This window comes from Neodiprion lecontei, chromosome 3 (genome assembly GCF_021901455.1).
Source record: "Neodiprion lecontei isolate iyNeoLeco1 chromosome 3, iyNeoLeco1.1, whole genome shotgun sequence".
In the NCBI taxonomy this organism is placed as follows: domain Eukaryota; kingdom Metazoa; phylum Arthropoda; class Insecta; order Hymenoptera; family Diprionidae; genus Neodiprion; species Neodiprion lecontei.
In genome coordinates this window covers 33,418,659-33,439,701 of record NC_060262.1, presented here as the reverse complement: position 1 = coordinate 33,439,701, position 21,043 = coordinate 33,418,659, and the positions used below count along the sequence as shown (strand labels likewise).

At 41.1% G+C, this 21,043-nt stretch overlaps 1 protein-coding gene across 1 annotated transcript in view; it reads right to left on the bottom strand.

The window, feature by feature from the left end:
- LOC107221082 (uncharacterized protein CG3556) overlaps positions 1-21,043 on the bottom strand; it is a 48,408-nt gene that overhangs the window by 12,582 nt on the left and 14,783 nt on the right. Inside the window, exon 2 of the mRNA XM_046733751.1 lies at positions 11,770-11,846. Coding sequence (XP_046589707.1) covers positions 11,770-11,842 — 73 coding nt within the window. The 5' untranslated portion in view covers positions 11,843-11,846. The remainder of the gene's footprint in view (positions 1-11,769; positions 11,847-21,043) is intronic.

The following is a 21,043-nucleotide window of genomic DNA, read 5'->3' as shown; positions in this document are numbered from 1 at the left end:
CGGCTTAATGGCACGCCATCGAAAGAGAAGAAGTGTTATCAGTCTTTTTTCCAGGGTTGATATTACCGCGCAAAGTGCAACCGTCTCAATCTCCCGGGCCTCGCCCACTTCATAAACGCGACGACCGCCTTCTCTCCGCGGTTTCCCCTTTTTCGTCCTTCCCTTCCGGTACTTTGGAAGGAAATGGCTTTTATAGGGGTTACGAAAGCGTCCGGAGGCACAGGCCACACATGAAGCGATAGGCGGGGTACAGATGGCCATTTTCAAAGCTGCCAGGTCGCCTTATTTTCGACGAATGTCCGCTTGACGCTGAAAATTAATTCCTGTAGAAACTCCGCCGCCTGTAATTCGCATTATGGCTCAAATTTTATCGGACGTTAATTGGCGAGCGGAGAAGATCATCGAATTTCTCTGTAAAAATTTTAACACTATTTCTCATCAAACGGGTGATTTTTCTTCTTCGACTTTTGACAGTAAAGCACGCTTCTGAGCGAAAAGTTGTACCTACAGGGTTAATTGCCGCCCGTAATCTGCCTGAGGGATCTCAACCGTCCGAAAGGTCCTCCTCTTGACCGCTGGCCGACTTTTCAACGCAAGTACAACGAAGGGGCTTTACGTGGGACAAAAGCGTAGGTATTAAATTGCTCTTTCCTTCGCGGAAATTAATAGCGTCAGTTCGTTTGGTGAACTGGTAGTTCATTTTGAGACACACCTAGCTTCGCTCTCTTCATCTTTCACTAGGTATACAATATGTACAATTAGAGAAATATAAACAGATGGTTGAATTTACTGTAAAATTAACACTTTGGGTACTTAGTCTGGTTCATTGAAACTTATCCGTTATCGATCAGAAAACGAAGAACATTTTTTAACGGACGCATAGTTATTGAATTTCTTGACTTTCAAGCTCCTGGAATAAAATGTTAATTCTCGGGTCCGAATTTAATGATACTAATTATTTGCCGCAGTCTCCTTGATTCGTCGATCAGTATTCATTCGTTGAAACAACCCCCTTGAAGTGATCAAATTTTTGGTGTGATTCGACGGTAAGAATTACCGTTGGGATTTGACAAAGTGGATTCTTTGATCCTGAATTAAATCTGTTGCACCGGTCGTACAGACTTTGCAGAAAATGCTGGATGATCATCGAAGCGATTCCCGGTTGAAAGGCGACGTCGATCAGCGTCAACGTTCCGAGTTTCAACGCGCCACGGGTGTATAATAAAGTCAACGTCCGTCACGAGTAAAATTTCCCCCGAGGTGAAAGTATAATACGAAGTTAATCGGCTAGAAAGTAAGCAGGGTGGCAGATGGCGGCGAGCTTGTCTAACGGAGTATAAAAACCGAAGTACATACGTTTCGAGGGAAAATTTTAAATTTAAATTCGGATAAGCTAGTGCCGCATCGAGTCCTGCATACGTAGAAAAAAAAGAAACAAGCATCAACATAAACTACCCTTAAGCCCTGACCTGTGTACCTGGGTTGTAATTCACAATAGCCCGCAATGCCTTGTTTATGTATTTTCCAGCACGCTCGCAGAGCTTTTGTCTGTCGTTTTTCACGACTCTCTGCGAGATCGCGGGCGCAGCGTTTGTTTTATCTCTGCATGTGCTTACAACAAGCGTTGGGTTAGTAGGAAGCAGAATCCCGGCCATATTAGCTTCGTGTCGAACAGATCGGCGGACCAAATCAGGCTCAGGTTCTTTATGTCCTTGTCTGGTCATGCTCGTTTTTTACGATTTTTCTTTTCTTTGTATCCGTATGTTGCTGAACTCGTTTCTCTGCGAGCTTTAACGCGAAAGATATCAATTGTGATGTTCTTCTGATTTTCGATCTCTTACGTTTATACTTATAATGATACATGAGATCTGAATCACATTCTGAATCATCAGTCGGGAAAAAAAAAAAACAAGAAAATGTCGATGAACACGACGGAAACAATATTCCTATCATGTAATCAATTCAAAATATGGATCTTATTCGTCTTTAACTGTCTTTGAAAACTACCATCAGCAGCTAAACCTAAAACGTCATTATTTTGGAGTCAAATGGAACCTGTCCGAAATTTATTAAATTCCAATTACGTACAGTACACATAAATTTCCATAACTTCTTCAACCACCGTATCACCATTCGCGTGAAAATTGAAGGGAGAGCACGAACCTTCAGGTCGTAAGTACTTCTTCATATGTTTCGGCGTGGGGTAAAAATTGAAAATAAGAATGTAAAAATAAGAAAAATGCAAAAACCACCCGACAATAGATCATGGCACATCCCTGCAGGGGGCAGGTTAGCCGGAGGTAGTTTGTTCGGCGCAAACAGCAATTCCCACTTTGGCATGGGGCCAGTCAGACCAGGGAGAGCAAGAAACGGTGAATAGCTATATCTACGCAGTATCAACGTTGCTCGAAGCAACTACATACACACACACACACACACACACAGATGTATTATATATATATAGGTATAAATAGTCTGCAAGCTATCCTTAGATTTCTCCCTCTCTCTTTTTCTCATTCGTTGTTTTTTCGCATATATTTTTTTCCCCATTTCTCTTCGGAACAACAGCAGCAGGGAGGCGGGGCGAGTGGATGTTCCATCGTCTGATGGTAATGAATGTTTTTTTAATGTGGCTGCACAGACGGCTTGGATTGTTTTGGGTCGCGGGGGTGGAATCGATCGATGCACCTGCAGCAGGTCTGGGATTTTCAGTTTGTGGCCGCGTCTGGTCTGCTGTGTAGTGTAGTGGATATGCAGCCGGCGACGAATGGGACGAGCCTTTTTTTTTCCCGGCGGGAAATCTAGATATAATCAAAGTGCAGAGAACCGCGTCTGCATGCTATATCGTCGTTTACCTAAGCAGCGGGGAAATCAGCCGATATATATCTCTGTAATTCAACAACTATACCCAAGTTGGGAGAATTATTTTATATTCAGGTGTGCGCAAAATTGTATCCATTTTTATAAATTCTTTGTACTCTATAATTTCTATTGTCCAGTTTTTATTATTCACCTCGCAAAGTTTCCAACAAATTTTCACACTGCTCGTGCAGCAGCTGGCTGGTTACTTTTTTTAAACATTAAATACTTCGCGACGCGTATATATAACAAAGAGAAACTTTTCCGCAGGCTATAGGTACAACTACATTTGTTCCCTTATAAAACTTTGTTCGGCAGTCAGTTTTAATACACTCACGGCTGTAGGATAAGTTGAGATTAGCTTTTCTCCCGACTCAGAATTAGCTTGTCGATGATAAGATTGCTCCAACTTTTAAACGCCTGGTTCAACTTGGCGCGAACACAGTGAATACCAAGTCATGAACGAGATTCTGAATCATCGAATGGAAAACGAAGAAAAATTCAACGTTTGGAACTGAAGATTTTGATGCTTCGCTTTTTCGTCGAAAGCTTGTTGCCGAAATTCTTGATCCGTTGAAATTGTAATGCACAATTTTTGTACCTCAAAAAAAAAAAAAAAAACGTAATAATCAATACGTGATATACGACCTTATAAGGTTCATGCTGGTGTTAATTATATACCCGATATTTTTCAAATACGATTGATTCGGAAAAATAATTTATTCCACCTACCTACCGGCGCTGAGAATTCTACAAATACTCGGCCTTCCTTGTTACATATAATTACGAATCAAGGAGTGAACGCTTCTGGGATTTCATTGCCCAATCAAGAAGACGGATGAAACGGTTATTCGAACCCAAACGAGAAAATCGCCCGGTCGTCGGTCGAATCTCGTTGGCAGTGATTCGTAAGTAGTGGGAATAGGCGTTCGGTCAGACGCATTGTTAGGAACGTGCGTAAGCAGCTCGTGATCATTTCGGGTGAAGGGGGCCGAATTCCCATGTGTTTTGTGGGCAAATATTTTTTTTTTAAAGAGATTCCTCTCGATCAAATAAAATAATCAACGTAAATCTGGTCACGACCGATTTTTTGTGAGGCATATTACGCTTGATTATTTTTAGAAAATAAGCATTTTAATATCGTGAGGACAAAAATAAAGGCAGCTTACGCTAAAGGCGGACGGAATACTGCGACCTGATCGTATCAGGAATTGTGGAAATTGTTTCAGAGTGAAGTTTACCTCGTGTAAAGCGTGATTTTTCTTCAACGAAGCTCTACAAGTTGTTTATTCGGTTGCGATTTATTCAACGTAGAGATAAACGCGAAATTGAGCTTTACTCAAGAGAGAAACAGAGAGAAAATTTATTTTCTAACGATAAATATTTGTCCGCTGAAAGGATATCAAGTTATACCTGATCCACTCCGAGATTCAAACTCCCTAATTATGCAAATCGAAATGAACACGGCGGTTAAAGGGGAAGTTCGTAATCGGGGAAATTCATAGATACTGTATATGGCACCACCATTTTGAATCTGTATTGATTTTACCCGCATTGAAATACCTGTGATTTTCGCATTATCACAAAGAGTTGTTGGCTGTTGAAGGAGACGATTAAACGTAATGTTATAAGACATACAACGGATCAGTGATAGAACTCAATGTTAAATCAGACGAGGCTTAGCCCGGCAAATAAATAATACCGACTGATTGTTTCGTCTCTGCGAAACCTGAAGAAGAAAAGATGAAAATTTACGCCTGATGCGAAGAAATCCTTTTAGATTGAAGTTTACCGAGTGTATTTAGACAAGCGTTATTGTTCGATACGCAGAAGCGAAAAAGGGGAGGATAAAAGTTTCTAATTTTCCTCGAAGGGAAAATAAAACGAGCAAGAATTACAGACGTGTAGCGTTACTTTCTCAACGAGTTCTGTCTCGAACAAATATAGATACAAGTTATCGATTCGATACCGTTGATTTGCTCCGCGGTTCATGTTTTTCTTCAAAAATCTAAACATCTTCGTGATTAATGAATTATTTCGACGGTGCGTGAATTCGTTAATAAACGATCGGAGAAGCTCGACAGCGGAGGAAGAGAAATTACTTTGAAAATGGCTGATCGACGGTAGGTTCCGAGCGAAAAGAGATTGATAAAATAAATTAGATCAGTTTTTCCCTGCGTTCGTTAGAACCTCTATAAATAATTAAGCCTTAAAAGTTTCCTACCGATAATTAAAAATAAGAATAATTAATTTAAAAAGGACAAAGAAAAAACGACCTGAAAGAAAAAAGGAAAGCAGATTATTACTCCGGTGCCTTCGCTGCTGTCCTCGTCCCACCCTTGCAACAACAATAATTTTCATCTATTCATTTTCCACGTCGGGAGATAAAAATTTACGCCCCTTTGCAGGCAGTTCATTGATCGAGGAAAGCCTTTCGAGACAGCAGAGGGTCTTTTGTTTCTATTATAAGTCGTAATGTAATTATCAGCATTAAGCCTGATGAGACACAGAAGTTGAAGAAACAAACCGTCTCCTCGTCACGAAGGAAAAATAAATTCTATCACTTTATCGCAGCGACGCGGATCTCGATATTTTGCCACATTATTTAATGTCCGCCCGAAAGCTGCTTCCCGCGAATTAGCTCCCTGCAGGTCAAAATGACAGTCTTTCACTAATTAAGCTAATTTAGAGATAATCTGGTGCACGGCACCGACCGACTCACTGTACAACTTTTGCTCCGAGCTGAAACCCAGCCGAGACTCACGTTACCTCTAATTGCTTTCGGCTATTTGTCAGTTTAGGGACCCCGCAGACCTAATTACCGCGCACTTAATTAATTGATACCGTCAAGTCAAGTATACCCAACTATCAACTCGGTATGTGGAACCTCTAAACGTGAGTAATTACACGGTCTAGTTTATGTTTTTTAGCTTCGCGTATATTTGTGCGAGCAGTCAAATTGCACCCATATAACGGATTAAAAAAATCGCGTAGTCGTTATTTCCATACTTCAGATGAATGGGCAAAGAAAATAGATACTACTTGAAGAATTATTGGCTTTTTCAGATTATTTTATGCACATGTAACGGTATTTCTATATACTTCGTATACTTACGTGCAAGTATATTAGTATATAAATGTAGCGCAAGTGCATTTATTCCCTCTGTTTCGTACCTGCATGGATGGTTAAATAAAAAAAAAAAAGCGACCGACAAGTTGTTCTGTCGTGCGAATCAATCTTGTCGTTCCTTAGCTTCGTGACTTTAGAAAAAATCTACTATCAACCCAAGAATCTTTCCAGACGAGAGCAGCTGCCATCTTTTGGCAGATCGACCATTAAAACCGAATTCCGAATATTAGAATATGACGCATGAGTTGACGCTAATTAACGTCGGCAAGAAAAACGTGCTTCACTGCAAAAGTTTAACGGTGATTTGAGTACGTATGATTTATCCTCTTTTTCATCACTGCAAATTGACAGAACATCCCTCGGCGTTTAGAAGGGTGGAGAAAAGGCGGTGCGAAAAAAAAACCGTGTGAATTTTCGATTCCATTTTATTCGTACTGCGGAAGTGAAATACCGAGGAATGGATGGATCCCGCTGACACGTGCTGTCGATGCAAGAAAACAGCAGACGTTGTAACACGACGGATAAAAGGGTGACAGTTAAACGCGCTGAATGCGTGAACTCGAAAAGCTCGAGGAGTTTTATTCGGCGTTTAAAATTCGTAGCTTGAATCAAGACTTGGTGAATTAAAAAATTCGGCAATCGTTTAGCGCAGGATAAGAAAATTTATTGCAAGCCGCCGCCGAAAACGGAATAAAATCGTGTGTCAATACGAAATTTACATCTGTTAAACAGAGGTATATAAAATTGGAATTTTCAAACCTTGCGAGAGAATTTCGCTTGAAATATATTCACTCTGCGGAAGTATAAGTCAATATTTTTTCATCGCGTGGTGAATAACGCCGAGTTCTTCTCGAATCTACCCTACGTTCGAAATAAAACCAGAGGAGACAGAGAAAACAGAATGACAAAGGAAATTTTGTTTCAAGACGGGACGGCGATTTATTCGAGGCTTTCACTTCAAAAGTGCAATTCTTCCCTCGAAACTGGGAATATAGGTACGGAGGTGGAAAATCGAACGTCTGCGTGGGCTCGAGTACCTAAAGCGAAACAACGCGGCGCGGTTTCGATTCCAGACATCTCAGCAGCCAACCAATTTCGGTACATTCCACCGCATGTCCTGTTTTTCTTCAGGGATGAGTTTACGCAATTTCAACATCCCAGCGATAGCGCTCGTGACATCCGCGCTTTAGAATCACGCCGGCTTTCCCTTACTCACGGAAATAAAATCCTCCCGAGCGTAACAGCGACTTTAAGGATCGGGCGCAACATATTTCTCTGGAGATCTGGATCGTAGGTTTATCCCATACCCGCCGCCATCGCTCTTTCTGCCTTCTCGAAGTCACACACGGCAAAAAATTTGTCGCGTTTACCGAATACGCCAGAAAAAAAATGATGCATCGATTATAAATGCGATTACGCTCAATAAGCTAATTTATTGTTTTGATAGCTTTTTTTAAATCAATTTTGATACATTTTTCGCGTCACGTTTTTGGTAACATCAAATAATTCTTTCTTTATATGCCAGTTCAATAAAAGTTCTGTTCCGATGTCGTGTGAAAAACAAATCATCGATTCTTATACAGTTATTTAAGAGTCGGTCGAATAACTAACGCAAAATAAACAAGGCGTTTTCTTTTCGTGTTTTAACACCTGTTCTCGACATTGGGAGAGACGTTGGTAGAAAAAGGTGCGGAAATAAAGAGTCTGGCTGTTTTCTTTCGTCCTCTGCTTTTTCGTATTAAGGACCATCTTGACACAGGTCGAAGGCCCTGCATACCCGTAAAATTCCCGAAAGCCTAACGAATAGAGGCGATACATCACTGCTCGAGGAAAAAGGGGGAGAATGAAATGCTGCGTGTTCACACTAATGATAAATTGGGGTACATGAATCCGTGTGTGGAGGCAACACGAGGCGGAGTAAATTGTAATTGAACGACCGAATTGTGCGACCCGATGTTTATCTGCACAGTGTGGTAAAATATACAGGGTATTCCGTGCCAACTTGTAGACCAACGCTTTTCAACCCAGACAAAATTTATGTTGACTAAATTATTTGTATTAGCTATCATTCTAAAGCAACCTTTTCATTGAATTGGCTATCAATTTGTTTTTTTTTCTTTTTTTCTCAAAACCGAGGCTTGGACGAAATTTTGAAATTGAAAGTCTTACCCCGCGTAAAATTTCAACGCCCTCTTCTCTAAGCATGCAAGCAGCTACCTCGGAAACAATTCTCAAACTCGAATCAAGTTCTACTTGAACTTTGTTTGCCCCCCGGGGTTCTACGGGCTGTTCCTCCCCGGGAACTTTTCACAAGAGTTGTGAAATATACTGTATACACTACATACGTATATAACATGTATACTGCAGGCTGTATTCACGTGTACTGCTATTATTCACGGGGTCGAAAGTCGAACGCCTACGGCGAAACCTCCGCTGTATCTCACGGAAACTGATTAATTACCAGCGGATGCGAATATTGACTTTTCTTCAGTGTTTTATAAATCCCCGAATACACGCTCGATACGCGCTGTTCAAATATCAAAAACCACATGCTACGTGATCGATTCGTGAAAGCACATATAGGTCCCTTTATCAGTAAAACCAGTTGGTATTCGTAAAGTTTAAGGTACACTTCATGGTCCAAATTTTCTTCACAAGGCACCGTTCTTCTTCGAAAACAAACAACTTTCACTACAGTGGAGGAAATCGCGATAAAAATTTTTATACAGTTAATATTATCGTCTATATTTGCCATAATAGGAAGAAAATTTTGAAACTCAGCCAAAAATGACAAGCAAAAAAATCATCGTGTCTTCGGATGATGAAGATTTTTGGTCTCTCGTAAGTTTGGAAAGAAAATCGCACACGTATCTCACGAATTCCAATCAAGCAAAAGTACATCGTTGGATTGTTTCAGGAGCAGCAGCCGTACCTTTTAAAGCAGGAAAGTTTAGATTATGCTTGAGAGGTGAAACCGAATCGTGATCCCAGGAAATTAAATCACGACTGCGCTCAGGAAAAAGCTTTTTACACTTTTTACTGCACTTGTTTCGCGATCCAATCAAGAGGTTCGTTGGTATAGATCTACGCATTGCGCCAGTGAGCGAGAGGAAAATTGCGGAGGGTAAATTACCGCTAGAAATAATTAACAAGATTTAAAGTTCTCACACGGCAAGTCCGCACTCTGCATAATATTATGTCAAAAACTTTGCGAGTCGAGACTCGGGCGAATCTTTTGACGCTTATATTTAAGCGATTTCTCCAACGGCGGAACTGACGCTGCTACAAGAAAGCAAAAACTCCTCCGATGACGCGACGTTGGGCTCAATTTCATTTAATATTTATAACCGTTTCGAACATCCGATTTAAACAAATTTACAGTCACAAAAGCCACGGGTGCAGTATTATAAGTTCAAAATAACCAGTTAATGCACAATCTATTCAAAAATATTGCTTTGCTCTCTCTCTCATTGAATATCATAAATATTCGGTAATCGAATTATATGTATATACACGCATTCTGCCGGTTAACGATTTCGCAACCGATATTCTCAGCTGATGATATCTAAGGGAAAACAATAGTTAGCGCACCAATGAAGCAACCGATCGGAAATCACCAGACAGACTTTCAACCAGCTTGTTTTTTCTCGGATAAAAGGGGCTTTTTGTTTTGCAATTCTCATATTCCAAATTAACCTTCCTACGTACCGTGCGAATTTCACGGTCTCGAAAGAGTTTTCCAATTTCAAGAAATTCCTGAGCCTAATCACCGGAGGGAAGAACCGAAAAGGCGAGGAACAGTTGTGGTCGAAAGTTCGAGGACTGAAATTTTTGCGTTAATTAAAGAGAAACCTCACTGAAATTGTGTAAAAGCTGACTAGAAACTTGATAATATTATGAGATGTAAAAATAAAAAAGATCAGTCCCCTACAATTTTCAGGTTCAAGTGCCAGGCTTTGGAGAAAAAAATATTACGCCCAACAAACTTTTCGAAGATTTATCTCTTACACTGAAATAAATTGTAACATTCTTCACGCGTGATTTTTTATCGCAGAACTTTGTTCCTCGGGAAATCTTGTATAGTATCATCCATTGAAAATTTTAGGACTCGTTTCGTAACGCACCAAATTTCACTAATGAATTTTCCTTCACAATGCCTTGAAAGTTTTCCACAACACTTGATACACTTTTGATATTGAATAGAACGAAAAGCTCTTCCCTGATGAGGCTCAAGTTACCAAGATTAATGTGACGAGAAATCAGGGGACAAAAAATAATATTGTCCAATTCTATAATAACTGTCAAGGAGTTTAAAGTACGAGAAAACATCTATGGGCAAGGATTCGACTTATTTCCTCATCACTGCAGGCACTAAATTCTCATTTTCAAGAGGAAAAGGATTTTAAATCTGATTACCGCGCATCGGATTTCCTTGCCTCTCGTCGCGATATTCAATATTGAAATTGAATTTCTCGATAATTTTATACACAGACATATTTGTACCGTACGCGGGATGCCTGTACGTGAAAATGCTAGGTTATACAAGCGAGCAAGTTCTCCAGAGTGTAAACGACGCGGTGCAGAGACGAAGTTCTGATTGCGAGGGCCGCGCTTCGCTTCTTCCTTCTTTTTCTCATTCATCAGACGATGCGATACTCGCTATTTCGCAGAGGAGACTCTGTCTGGCTCGAATGAATACCAGCTGCTCGTTTCTTTTATCTCAAAGGAGAAAGAAATTCGTCGTGTCTGTTCGGCAGAAGAATTCAAGAATTTCAGCGAGAACACCAGAATATTTTCAGAAGATATACCGACACTGAGACTCAAAGACGAAATATCGCCATTATTAAAAAGTAAATTATACCTTTGCAGCGTCTCGTTACAATTATTCTTATTTCCGTTGTTATTTCCAAGAAAAAACTTTGTCCAGGGACAAACATGCCGTATTTCAACCATCGATCGAGGCTCGCTTTCACCATTTCTACCACCTTTTGCACATATCATAAAGAACCAACAGACTCGTATATGCCTTCGACACGCGGAAGTGAAACAATCACCCCGGAACACGTGACGTAATTATCTTGGCGAAATTTCCTCGTCACGTTCTGTAGTGAATTAACATGACACTATATCAGGGGTGAAAATAAAGTGATCCTGGACGCGGTCGGATCATCGGCTCATCCGCTCAGCGGGATTGTTCGTGAAGCTTTTTAATAACGTGGAAAAAGCTTGCGCGAGTACAAGTTGCATTTGGAGTCTCGAAACGTTTGCCCGGAAAATAGGATCTGAGTGGTACATAAGACGCGTTTGTGAATCGCGTCACGTTCGCAAATTTAGCTAGCACATCCTTTCGGCGACATGTTGTGTTCTCTCGTGAGGAAAAGTCTTTCGTGCCCAATTTGGCGAGTATCCGAGTCACAATTCCTGAAAAGGATAACTATCTCTATGATTGACGGTTTGCCGCTTATTTTTCGTATATTTCGCCAATTTCGATGCACACATACATGTGTACAGATATATATATACATATATATATACGTATATAAAACGGGTCAATCAATCTTGCGCGCCGAAATAGACCAGGATATACGAAAGATAATGGTGGCCTTTTCGGAATAGCAGGAAATTCAATTTGCACACGTGAAAATTTGCTCCACGTCAGACTCGGATCAAGGGCTTGTCGATCACTTTTTGGACGGGAAATCAATCCGTTTTAATTGGACAAAAAAAGCCACAATACAAGGAAAAAAATCACCCCATTCTATGATCGTTGTGCCACTTACCTTCCGCATTAGCAATGGCGCAGAGGACGACCAAGAACAGGACGACGACTCCCATGTTTGCTCGGCCCCACATATTCCTGAAAAAGATAAGAAAGATTATACAGAAACAGAAGTTTGATGGAATGGAATAATTTTTTACGCCTGCTGTGACGATGTTAGCAAGCAATACAGGAAGCGAATACATTTTGAAATAAATGTACATTATTTTCACTTGCTTGAGGCAGAGACTAGGTGCCAAAAATTTGAGGCGAGATGCGCGTAAGACGTTGACTCTTGTGGCAAAATAATTCCAGAGGAAAAAAAGTTGGCGAACTTGTGCGAATAGCGCGAGCTGATTAAAGCTTGCATATTTTATATTGCAGCCCGGTGGAAATTCTTTTGGAAATTGATGCAGCTCAGGATTAATTAAGTAGGTTGGTTGGCTGAAAATTGAAACTTTTTATTAATCTTATTACAAGTTGTATTTGTACGTCGAGTATTCGTAAAATTATTATACATTTACATAAGCTGTGAAGATCTCTTTAAAAATTTTGGCTATCGATGGTTCTTTTCAGATTGCGTCAAAATGATTAACAATTTTATAGATTCGTTCGATTTCACTTTACGATGGCTCATTTAATTTAATATACTATATTTTCTACAAGTTCAAACATAATTTTCTTTTTTTTTTATTACGTTGACATTGTTAAATACTCAATTTTTTAACTCGATATTAATTAAGATGAAAAAAAAATCGCAGTATTGAATTGACGGCAGAAGACAAAGAAATTTGCTATGGTCACTTTGTAGAAAATAAATTATATTTTTTACCGTTTTCAACCGATTCGAAACTAAGCTTCGGTATCGAAACTTTAATTTATATTTTCAGTGCTTCCCACTTTCGAATTTTTCAAGAGAAATTTGTGACACAGAAAACATATATCGGATGTGCGAACTGTTGACGAATTTAATAAAAAGGCTCGTTTTTCGGCCGACCAGCCTCCTTTAAATATGAGATTGAGTCGCGTGACTAATTTTTACTCCGGGAAAGTTGGCAAAAGTTTGCTCGGAAGAAACTGAGCAGATTGTCAATATGAATGAGCGCCGCAACGGGTGCAGCGTGATTACGCGTTAACCTAAATATCATTATCATTATCATTATAATCATTATTACCGGCCAAGATATTACGTTGGTAATTGGGTTGAAAATATTCGAATGGAGCAGCGAAGAGGTCTCGTGAAATAGAAAAGAATATAAGAAAAAGTGCCGAAGCCTTCGGCAGTACTTAAAGACATCTGGCGAGGTCGTTTTCCCCGACGCCTGATCTTCCAATTTCAGCCCACATTTTTATTATCAAGAATCAAAGAAGCTGCCGGTGGTTGGTGATAAAACGGTCGGCACTCTGGGAAATTAGACTGGGTAAGGAAAATGGCAGGGTGGCATATAATCGAAGCCATGATAATATCGGCGAAATAAATTACAACGTCAGTTCACCTCAAATTCCTCACTGGCTTCTCTTCCAGGCTCTCGCACAACACCTCGCTCTTCCTCTTTTTCCCTCTTACTACGCTCCGATTCTCGCCGAGTTATAAAAATACACCCCCTCGTGTTATTGCGATCCGATAATTCGGAGAAAGATAATGAAAATTTGAAACATTGTGAGATTATCTCCTTTCTACCAGCCAATAAGTGGCTCGATTTTTATTTTTCTGCCCGGTAATGAAACCTCGAATATGTACAACAGCTGTTCCTTTTCCCTTGGATATGTTAACCGACTGGTTCCCTTTACGCTGTATTATAATTGATTTCCTACACGATACCATTATATATGTTATTCGTTAAATTGATTTTCCGTGGGTATGCGAGATTCGGAATAGGCGTTTAGCTGAACGTCTAATCATCCGCATTATAGAGGCACGTGAATCAACGAAGACCCTGAAATTCCCTCGTTTCTCTTTGACGTCCGTTGTACAAACAAGTTTAGTACGCAAGTTCATCCCTTAGGCTATAAATATTCCCGTTATTTGAAGTCTAATGCCACATTTCGCTACCCATGTAAGCCTTTGAAACTGAGCATGAAGCGGATCGAGATTGTCTGAAGCCCTCAACATTTTTTTGATTACTTTTTATATCACATAAAACAAAAATAAATTATCCTGGTCGATCCTTACTGCACCGGCAATTGCAAGAGATATTTACTGTACCTTCATCAACGTGAGGATTTTTTTTCTTTTTTTTTAGATTTCATTTACGCAGGTTCGGTCAAAACAACGCGTGGTAAAATTAGTAGGAAGTGCAGATTGCATGAGAAAGTTTCCTTCATCGTGCGGAACCGAATGAAAACCCTTTCGGTTCAGGTTTTCATTCATTACTTATACTCCTGTAAAAAAAAACCAATTAGGAGAAGCTGTCGATATTTTCCTATATCAATCTTCGGCTCACACTTAGTATTCTAGCAGAGTATATATTATAGGTATAGCGATGCAGTGTGCAGTCGGAGAAAACTGGAGAGAAAAAGGGTTATAATAGTGACGATAATAGGGTTGTAGTCATTTTCTGACATTCGTTTTATTCATTTTATCTGCGGTTTCATTCGAATCGATTTCCCACCTGTACGGGCATATTCGTATAAACATAAGAAAGAGTGGCTGAAGAACTCCTAGTTCGAATCCTCGTCCTTGAACTTTTGCCAATTTATTGTTCAACCACTTTTCGAACACGACGACACCCTTAAATAGATACAGAACCCCGAATTCCTATGTGGATCTAGGTTTGAAGTGAAATTTCTCGTCTTTCCACGAAAGAAGAAAAATAATTTTTTCGCTGAAGAAAATTTTCAACCCAATCAATATCTTCTTCCGTTTAAAATTAATTACCGAAGAACATTTTTGAACAAAATATTCCCGGACTAAGTAGAAACATTTATAAAAATATTTTGATATGTCGGCAAAAATTTTGCACAGTTTCATCCAAATTCTTCGTTAGTATTGGAATATTTTCAATCTGCAAGCTATTTGCTAATGGATGAAACAACGATGCGTTGGACGGGTAGTAGTAATAAATAATTTTCATAAGTTGCACGTTATTAGAAAACTCATTCAAGATGTTTGCAGGAGTGTTGATGTATTGATCCGAATGATCGAGTAGCTGTGGACGACGATGATGTAAATGCGGTAACAATCAACGTCAAATATTGGCAGGCTTGTTCTTGCGAGGGTTTGTTTGTCTGAGCGGTCTGTTTAGAACGTTGCAAACCTAAGCAAACATCGGCGAGTTGCTGTTTTCCATACACCGGGTAGCCGTGTAGGATTGCATCAACCTGAAGCGAAACATTAATTCGAGGAACGCGAACCTCAGTGCAAACGTTCTGGGATTCAGGACTAGCCCACGGGGATTACCCGTAATGCAACATAAGCTCCGAGCTTAAATTCGCAAAGGGCTTTCTCCCGGCGCATAAGATTACAATAATATAAGGGATGGAAGTGCGGCTAGACTCGAGCTGTATTAACTTACACCCGGAGACGTTTTGTTCATCGTTTCGAAGTTTTACGGTCCGCTTAGTGAACACGCGTAACGTAAATTGTGAATACACGAGGCTGTTTGCCGGAACGATGTCCGAAATCACGCGCCTGCACCTGCTCATGTCAAAAATCCATATCCCGAAATTGTTTTCCCGATTCACCGGCAGTGGGTTGAAAAAAAAGTGTTCCGAAAAAAGCTGCGAGAAAAACGTGGTATTAAAAACGTCAACTCGGTCAGTACGCGCGGTACGTTACATCCGGTTTTATTCCATCCCGTATTCACCGGTATTCGCACAGGAAGTATGAGCTTTATTTCAAAATACTTTTATTATCCGCGATTCTCGCGAACCGTCTGGATTTTCAGATTCTAACTTTCCAAAGCACGCCCCAATATCGCACAACCGCGCACAGAAGAAACGTAAAACATTCTTTTTTCTACCCTCGTTTTTTTTGCCTCCACACATTATTATCGTTATTTTTATTTCCGCGGCCCCTGGTTGTCAGATCAATTTCATGCCTCGAAAGCTCTCGCATTCGCAGGAAAAAGAGTCCTCTTTGAAACCAAGTTCGAAGTACACAAAATTCCGATTTAAAATTCATGCCGTGTCAGCAAACTCCAACAAGCTAAACGCGTTACATATCTGTAGAATAATTTATACGTACGTATAAAGAAACTCCTACTCTCTGCACAGCGATACAGCTAAACCGAAGACGCGAAAATCCTTCACCGCTGCGATATAATATTGCATTCGCGTTCAGGGAATACGTGAAAAACGCTTCATTTTCAGCGAAAGATTTTTATCTTCAACCGAAAACTCGCCACGTTCTGTCGTCGGGGGTGAATTATACCGCTCTGTAAATTGAACTGGTTTTTTTTTCCGCACGGCAGGTGAACTTAATTCGGTTCGGTCTAACAAGCCACGTCGCACACCTGCTCGAGTAAATTACAGCGCGGAGCACCCGATAGAGGCACGTGTGTATGGGCAACACGTGATCCGAATATCAAGCGAAATAGCGCCTCGTACTCACGCATATTACGTTCTAATACCTCGATCAAACCCCATCGCGGCGTTTCCTTTAACCGACACTCAAGATCCGAGTAGTTTTAGAGTTGATCCCCAAATTTCCATACACCGCATTCCGCACGAAGTTCCGAAACTGCGTTCCATGATACGTAATTTAGGGGTGTGTAAAATATAAAATCATCATCGCGCTACCGACCATCGATATAATTGTACAGAATTCGATAAAGAAATCTGATGAAAATTTACCCTTTCGTCCGGACCATGCATCGATCGTTAACTCGCTGCTCACCGTATGACAGAGTTTATTTGTTCACCGGCGTTTAATGGACAGTTTTGTTAGTTTCTCACGATATTATTTAGCGTACCTACTCGTCTAACGTTTGATCACTCGATGTTGCCGGAAAATCGTTAGCAAGGCACCATCGGCAGGTCGAGCGTTTCCCGTCCCCTTCTTTTAGTGCAGTCCGTAGTGCCGCTGATCACGCAAAATCGGGGGAACCCTGCTTTTCCAGGCGAACAGACCCTTCGCGTCTAAAAATAACCCATCCGTATATCACTACCCTTCTATTTCGGGGTTTGACATCGGCGGCGACGTCCCTGCCATAGTCCACCGGAGCAGATGACACTTTACGTACGAACTAGTGGAAATTCACGATTTCCAAGGGGAAGATTCACCGGAATTCACAATTTCGACACTGTTAGTTACGGCGAACCGCGGAATGATCCGCTGTAGGACACGGTAGATTTACATAACAGGATTACAGAACGTGACGAGTTGCATGGACAAGATTCGAAGGAGGACAGCGAGTAGATGATTAACCAAAGTTCCATTACATTTGAAGACGATTCTCCATCTTTAATCGAAACATGTCTCAGATTCGGATTCGTGAATTCCTCGATGATGAAGAACATTTAAAATACCTCGTTCTGGTGTGTCACAGATTTTCTTCTTATCTATAAACAGTATAACGTGTATCGCCTGTACTTAATAATACTTAATTAACTACGCCGATCAGAGAAAGTATCTCTTCAAATAATCTTTCGCTCGATCCACGTATGCAGTTCACCCTTTGATTTTCTCTCAATAGCAAACTCGAAGCAAGAGTGTGTAATACGAAGATCGAGAGAGATTCGCAGCAAATGGTTCACTTCAAATCCCGGGAAGATGAGTTCTCCTACCAATCCTCAAAGGGTACCCACCTACAGTATACTAGGTATGTGAACTTCCTAGACGGTGCTAACTTGTATCGAGTTGACAACTAACTAACTAACTAACTGCTCGCTGAAACGAGAGTTTGGTCGATCAACCGCCACCAAAGGCCATTTATGATAATCATCTTCCCGCGACTACGACCACGGCATAATGCAACGGAATATGGTACGTGCGGAACGGAACGTATCGCATGATTATGCCAAACGGCTTTTAGCGGAAATTCATGCCACAACTTTAAACCGTGTCAACCGATCGTTATGAAGAGTTTGACTAATTTATGACCGAGCTTTTTCATACATGTAACGAACAAAATTACGCAATACATTTTTATGAACTGGAAGAGTACAAGTGTGGGAATTTCAAGCGTTTCCTTCACGCCTTGAAATTCCAACAAGAAAATAGTCCCGAGGCTAGATCGTTGTTCCTGGACGTTGTTCACCATGTTTGCGTCGATTTCTGCACCATTGAGCAACTCCATGAGCAGGGTTCTTTACATGAAACCGGTCATCATGGTCTCAGCGTGTTACGCACTACAAAAACTCGATGTCTGTGTTGGAAAGAAATTGTCTATATGTTGACATCCGCATTGTATGGAACAGACCGAATCCAAGAAACCTGTAAGCCAGCCGTTCGCCAAGGTAAACACAATCTCCAAGCGACGATCGATGGTCCCGAGTTATTGACCTTTGGGACCTTGACCACTCAATGAATCGAACCATTCCAAATAGCTTCGTGGGGTTACACGACGGCCAGGACGAAGTTCTGTCGACGTTCATTCGGGTCCTCGTCCTCGACCTGATCCAGAATGCGTGCCCGATGATCCCGGGGCTGTTAACCTCCTTTCTCAATACAAGGATATCGAGCAAACTCGGCTCGGAGGGGCGTAGCACCCGCCAATTTCATCGCGATATGGCGCTCATTGTACTAACTCGAGGGACTGGCGCGGGCGGCTATTAAGAGCGGATATTGAGGCCGCACCGGATCTCCGACAAATGGCGCAGACCGTGCCTGGCCCACCCCCGAGCCTATGCATACCTCCGCCTATTTCACTGAAACGTAGCCAATTAACCCCGACTATCCTCGCGGTCTTCGTCATCTGGCGAAAACGCGGACCACGCGACATCTGTAAGAGTCCCGGGCTCTTCTACAGCCATCGTACTCGCTCACTCTGCGTCTATGCTTCGACTATCCCATGTATATTCGATGAAGGGACGACATAGCAGCGATTAGTAGCATGCAACGTGCTTCTGGATGTTCCTCTGGCCGTAATGACGCCTAGGCCGTTGCTCAAAATTAACTGTTGGAACTTCGTCGTATGCAGTTCACAGTGTCTTCAACCGACGAGTCTAACTTCTCAGTCGTTTCTTTCGTGTGTTTGACAATTCATTGCGTTCACAGTCACAGCATGGCTGTAACTCGTTAAATCTACAGCAAAACATATGTCGATAAATCGATAAGTTAGTAATTATCCGCTGAAACAAGTTGAATTGTTCGAACGGTTTGTCACGTTTACAAAACGAAAGTTTGGAACATGAACTATTAAAATGGTCTCCAAGGGTTTTTCATTAAAGTTCTTCTTTCCCTGGAATTCATTCCACAAGTATCGGAGTGCGGTAATCAAATGGAAATCCTGGAGGTCAATACCCTACATCATGTGTCATGTTTAGACGGAGTGAAGGCAGTACTGCATGCAAGTTGGAAAACTGTGCCACGTGTATTAGTAGCGAGTTTGTGCAGCGTGAATTGACCCTTGGCTTTTTACCGCATACGTACAGAGCGGCAGCAAAAAGAGGAGTGTTTAAGTGGTCGTGACATTCGGCTGTCGGAAGGTAGCACGCAGATTATAAAGTAGCTCCAGTTCCAGCTCTCAAGTACGCGATGACTGTTTACTTCATGGAAAGAGCAAGCGAACGTGTTATTTTTACGATAGTCACCTACACACCGGTATTTACAGGTTATTCTATGCAAATATGTAATTACATCGATAATGGGAAAATGGTACGGAAGTATCATATATAATATACTTGTGTAGGGAAGTGGTACTCTATTTCAAATTACCGTGATCCTAATGCATAAGGATGTCTAACGAACTTTAAAACCCTCTGAAAAGTAAAACAGCATCATACGTTCATCGACATAAGGATTAGTGGTTTTAAAAATGTCGTACGGTGAAAAAAAATCAGTGATTCAACGATCGAATTGTTGATTCTGATATTTAATATTATTAGGAGTCGTTTGCTGCTTTTAAAAGCTCGGAGAACGCAAGAATAACCACTCAAACATCCCAGTACGAAACCGTTGATCTTTACGTTGTAAACTCTTAGTTGAACGAACTCATCAAGGTTTGCAAAAATTTTTGAAAAGAACCAAATTGTTCCGGTGGTAGGTTACGTATTACCGAAGAACATATATACTTGTAACCGCTGCATCGAGAATAATTTCATAAAACGTAGCTAGTTTTTTTTTTCATTTAACACGACGAAAGTCAATTACTGGATCGTTACTCGCATCAGTGTAGCGGGTGTCTCGCTTCGGCAAGTTTATTATCCAATTACTCCGTAAATAGCCAAATATTTTTATTCCAAGTTACGAGCTGTCGCTATAATTAGTTTCAAGTCTAAAGACGAAAGTACACTTCTAGAAAAATTGAACTAAACGTAATGTCCCAGCAGGTCCACTTCATATTTGAGCTATTTGTTACATTTCTGTTAGTAAATGTGACACAAATTATTGTAATTTTAACATTAAAATTGTCGTATCAACATTTAATTTGTACGTTTTGCTTGGTAATACATCGAAAAATGGTCAAACCAACCCAAAAATTTTAGTGGACTTGCCGGGACATTTTTTTTCTAACCGTGGATGCTCCAAATTTCGTCAATCAAACAAACATGGCTTTTACCACTGACTCCGTTTCACTTTAGACAGTTTCTCGTGACTCCGCATGCCTTCGAGTGACTTCACATGAATTCGCGTAATTCCGACTACGTAAGTTCGAGTAACTTTGCACAACCTCGGGTGAATTTGAATGACTGATTGACGCGGCTCGAAACGAGTAAGACGGACATGTCACCTTCCACGTGAAACGATGCAAATTTCTTTCGAAGCCCCTCGAGTCTCGTCTTCAATGCAGATCGTCGTAACAAGAGTCGGGCCGTAAATTGAGTCTGCAATTTTATGAACCTTATACCTCGAATGCACAGCCACCACCCTTCTCCCAACCGTGGTCGGGATTAAACCGCGTGAAGACCGCGGGCGACGGACTTAAGCATGAAAATTACGTATAGCGCACCTTATAGATTGTACGTGTACCGTTAACGGGATACCTAGAGGCTAGCTGGCGCCATGATATCGATCCCACGCAATATCACGCGCGCCGCCTCGACGCCCGGCGTCCCTAGCGTCCGACTTGTGCTACCAAGGGTTCAAATGATGAACATTATTTTTCGCTTTTTATCCCTTTTCCGCAGGTTGGCCGGCCGGCGACGGACGCGGCTTTGGGCTGATTAAAAAGGGGTCAAATGTATACCTGTAA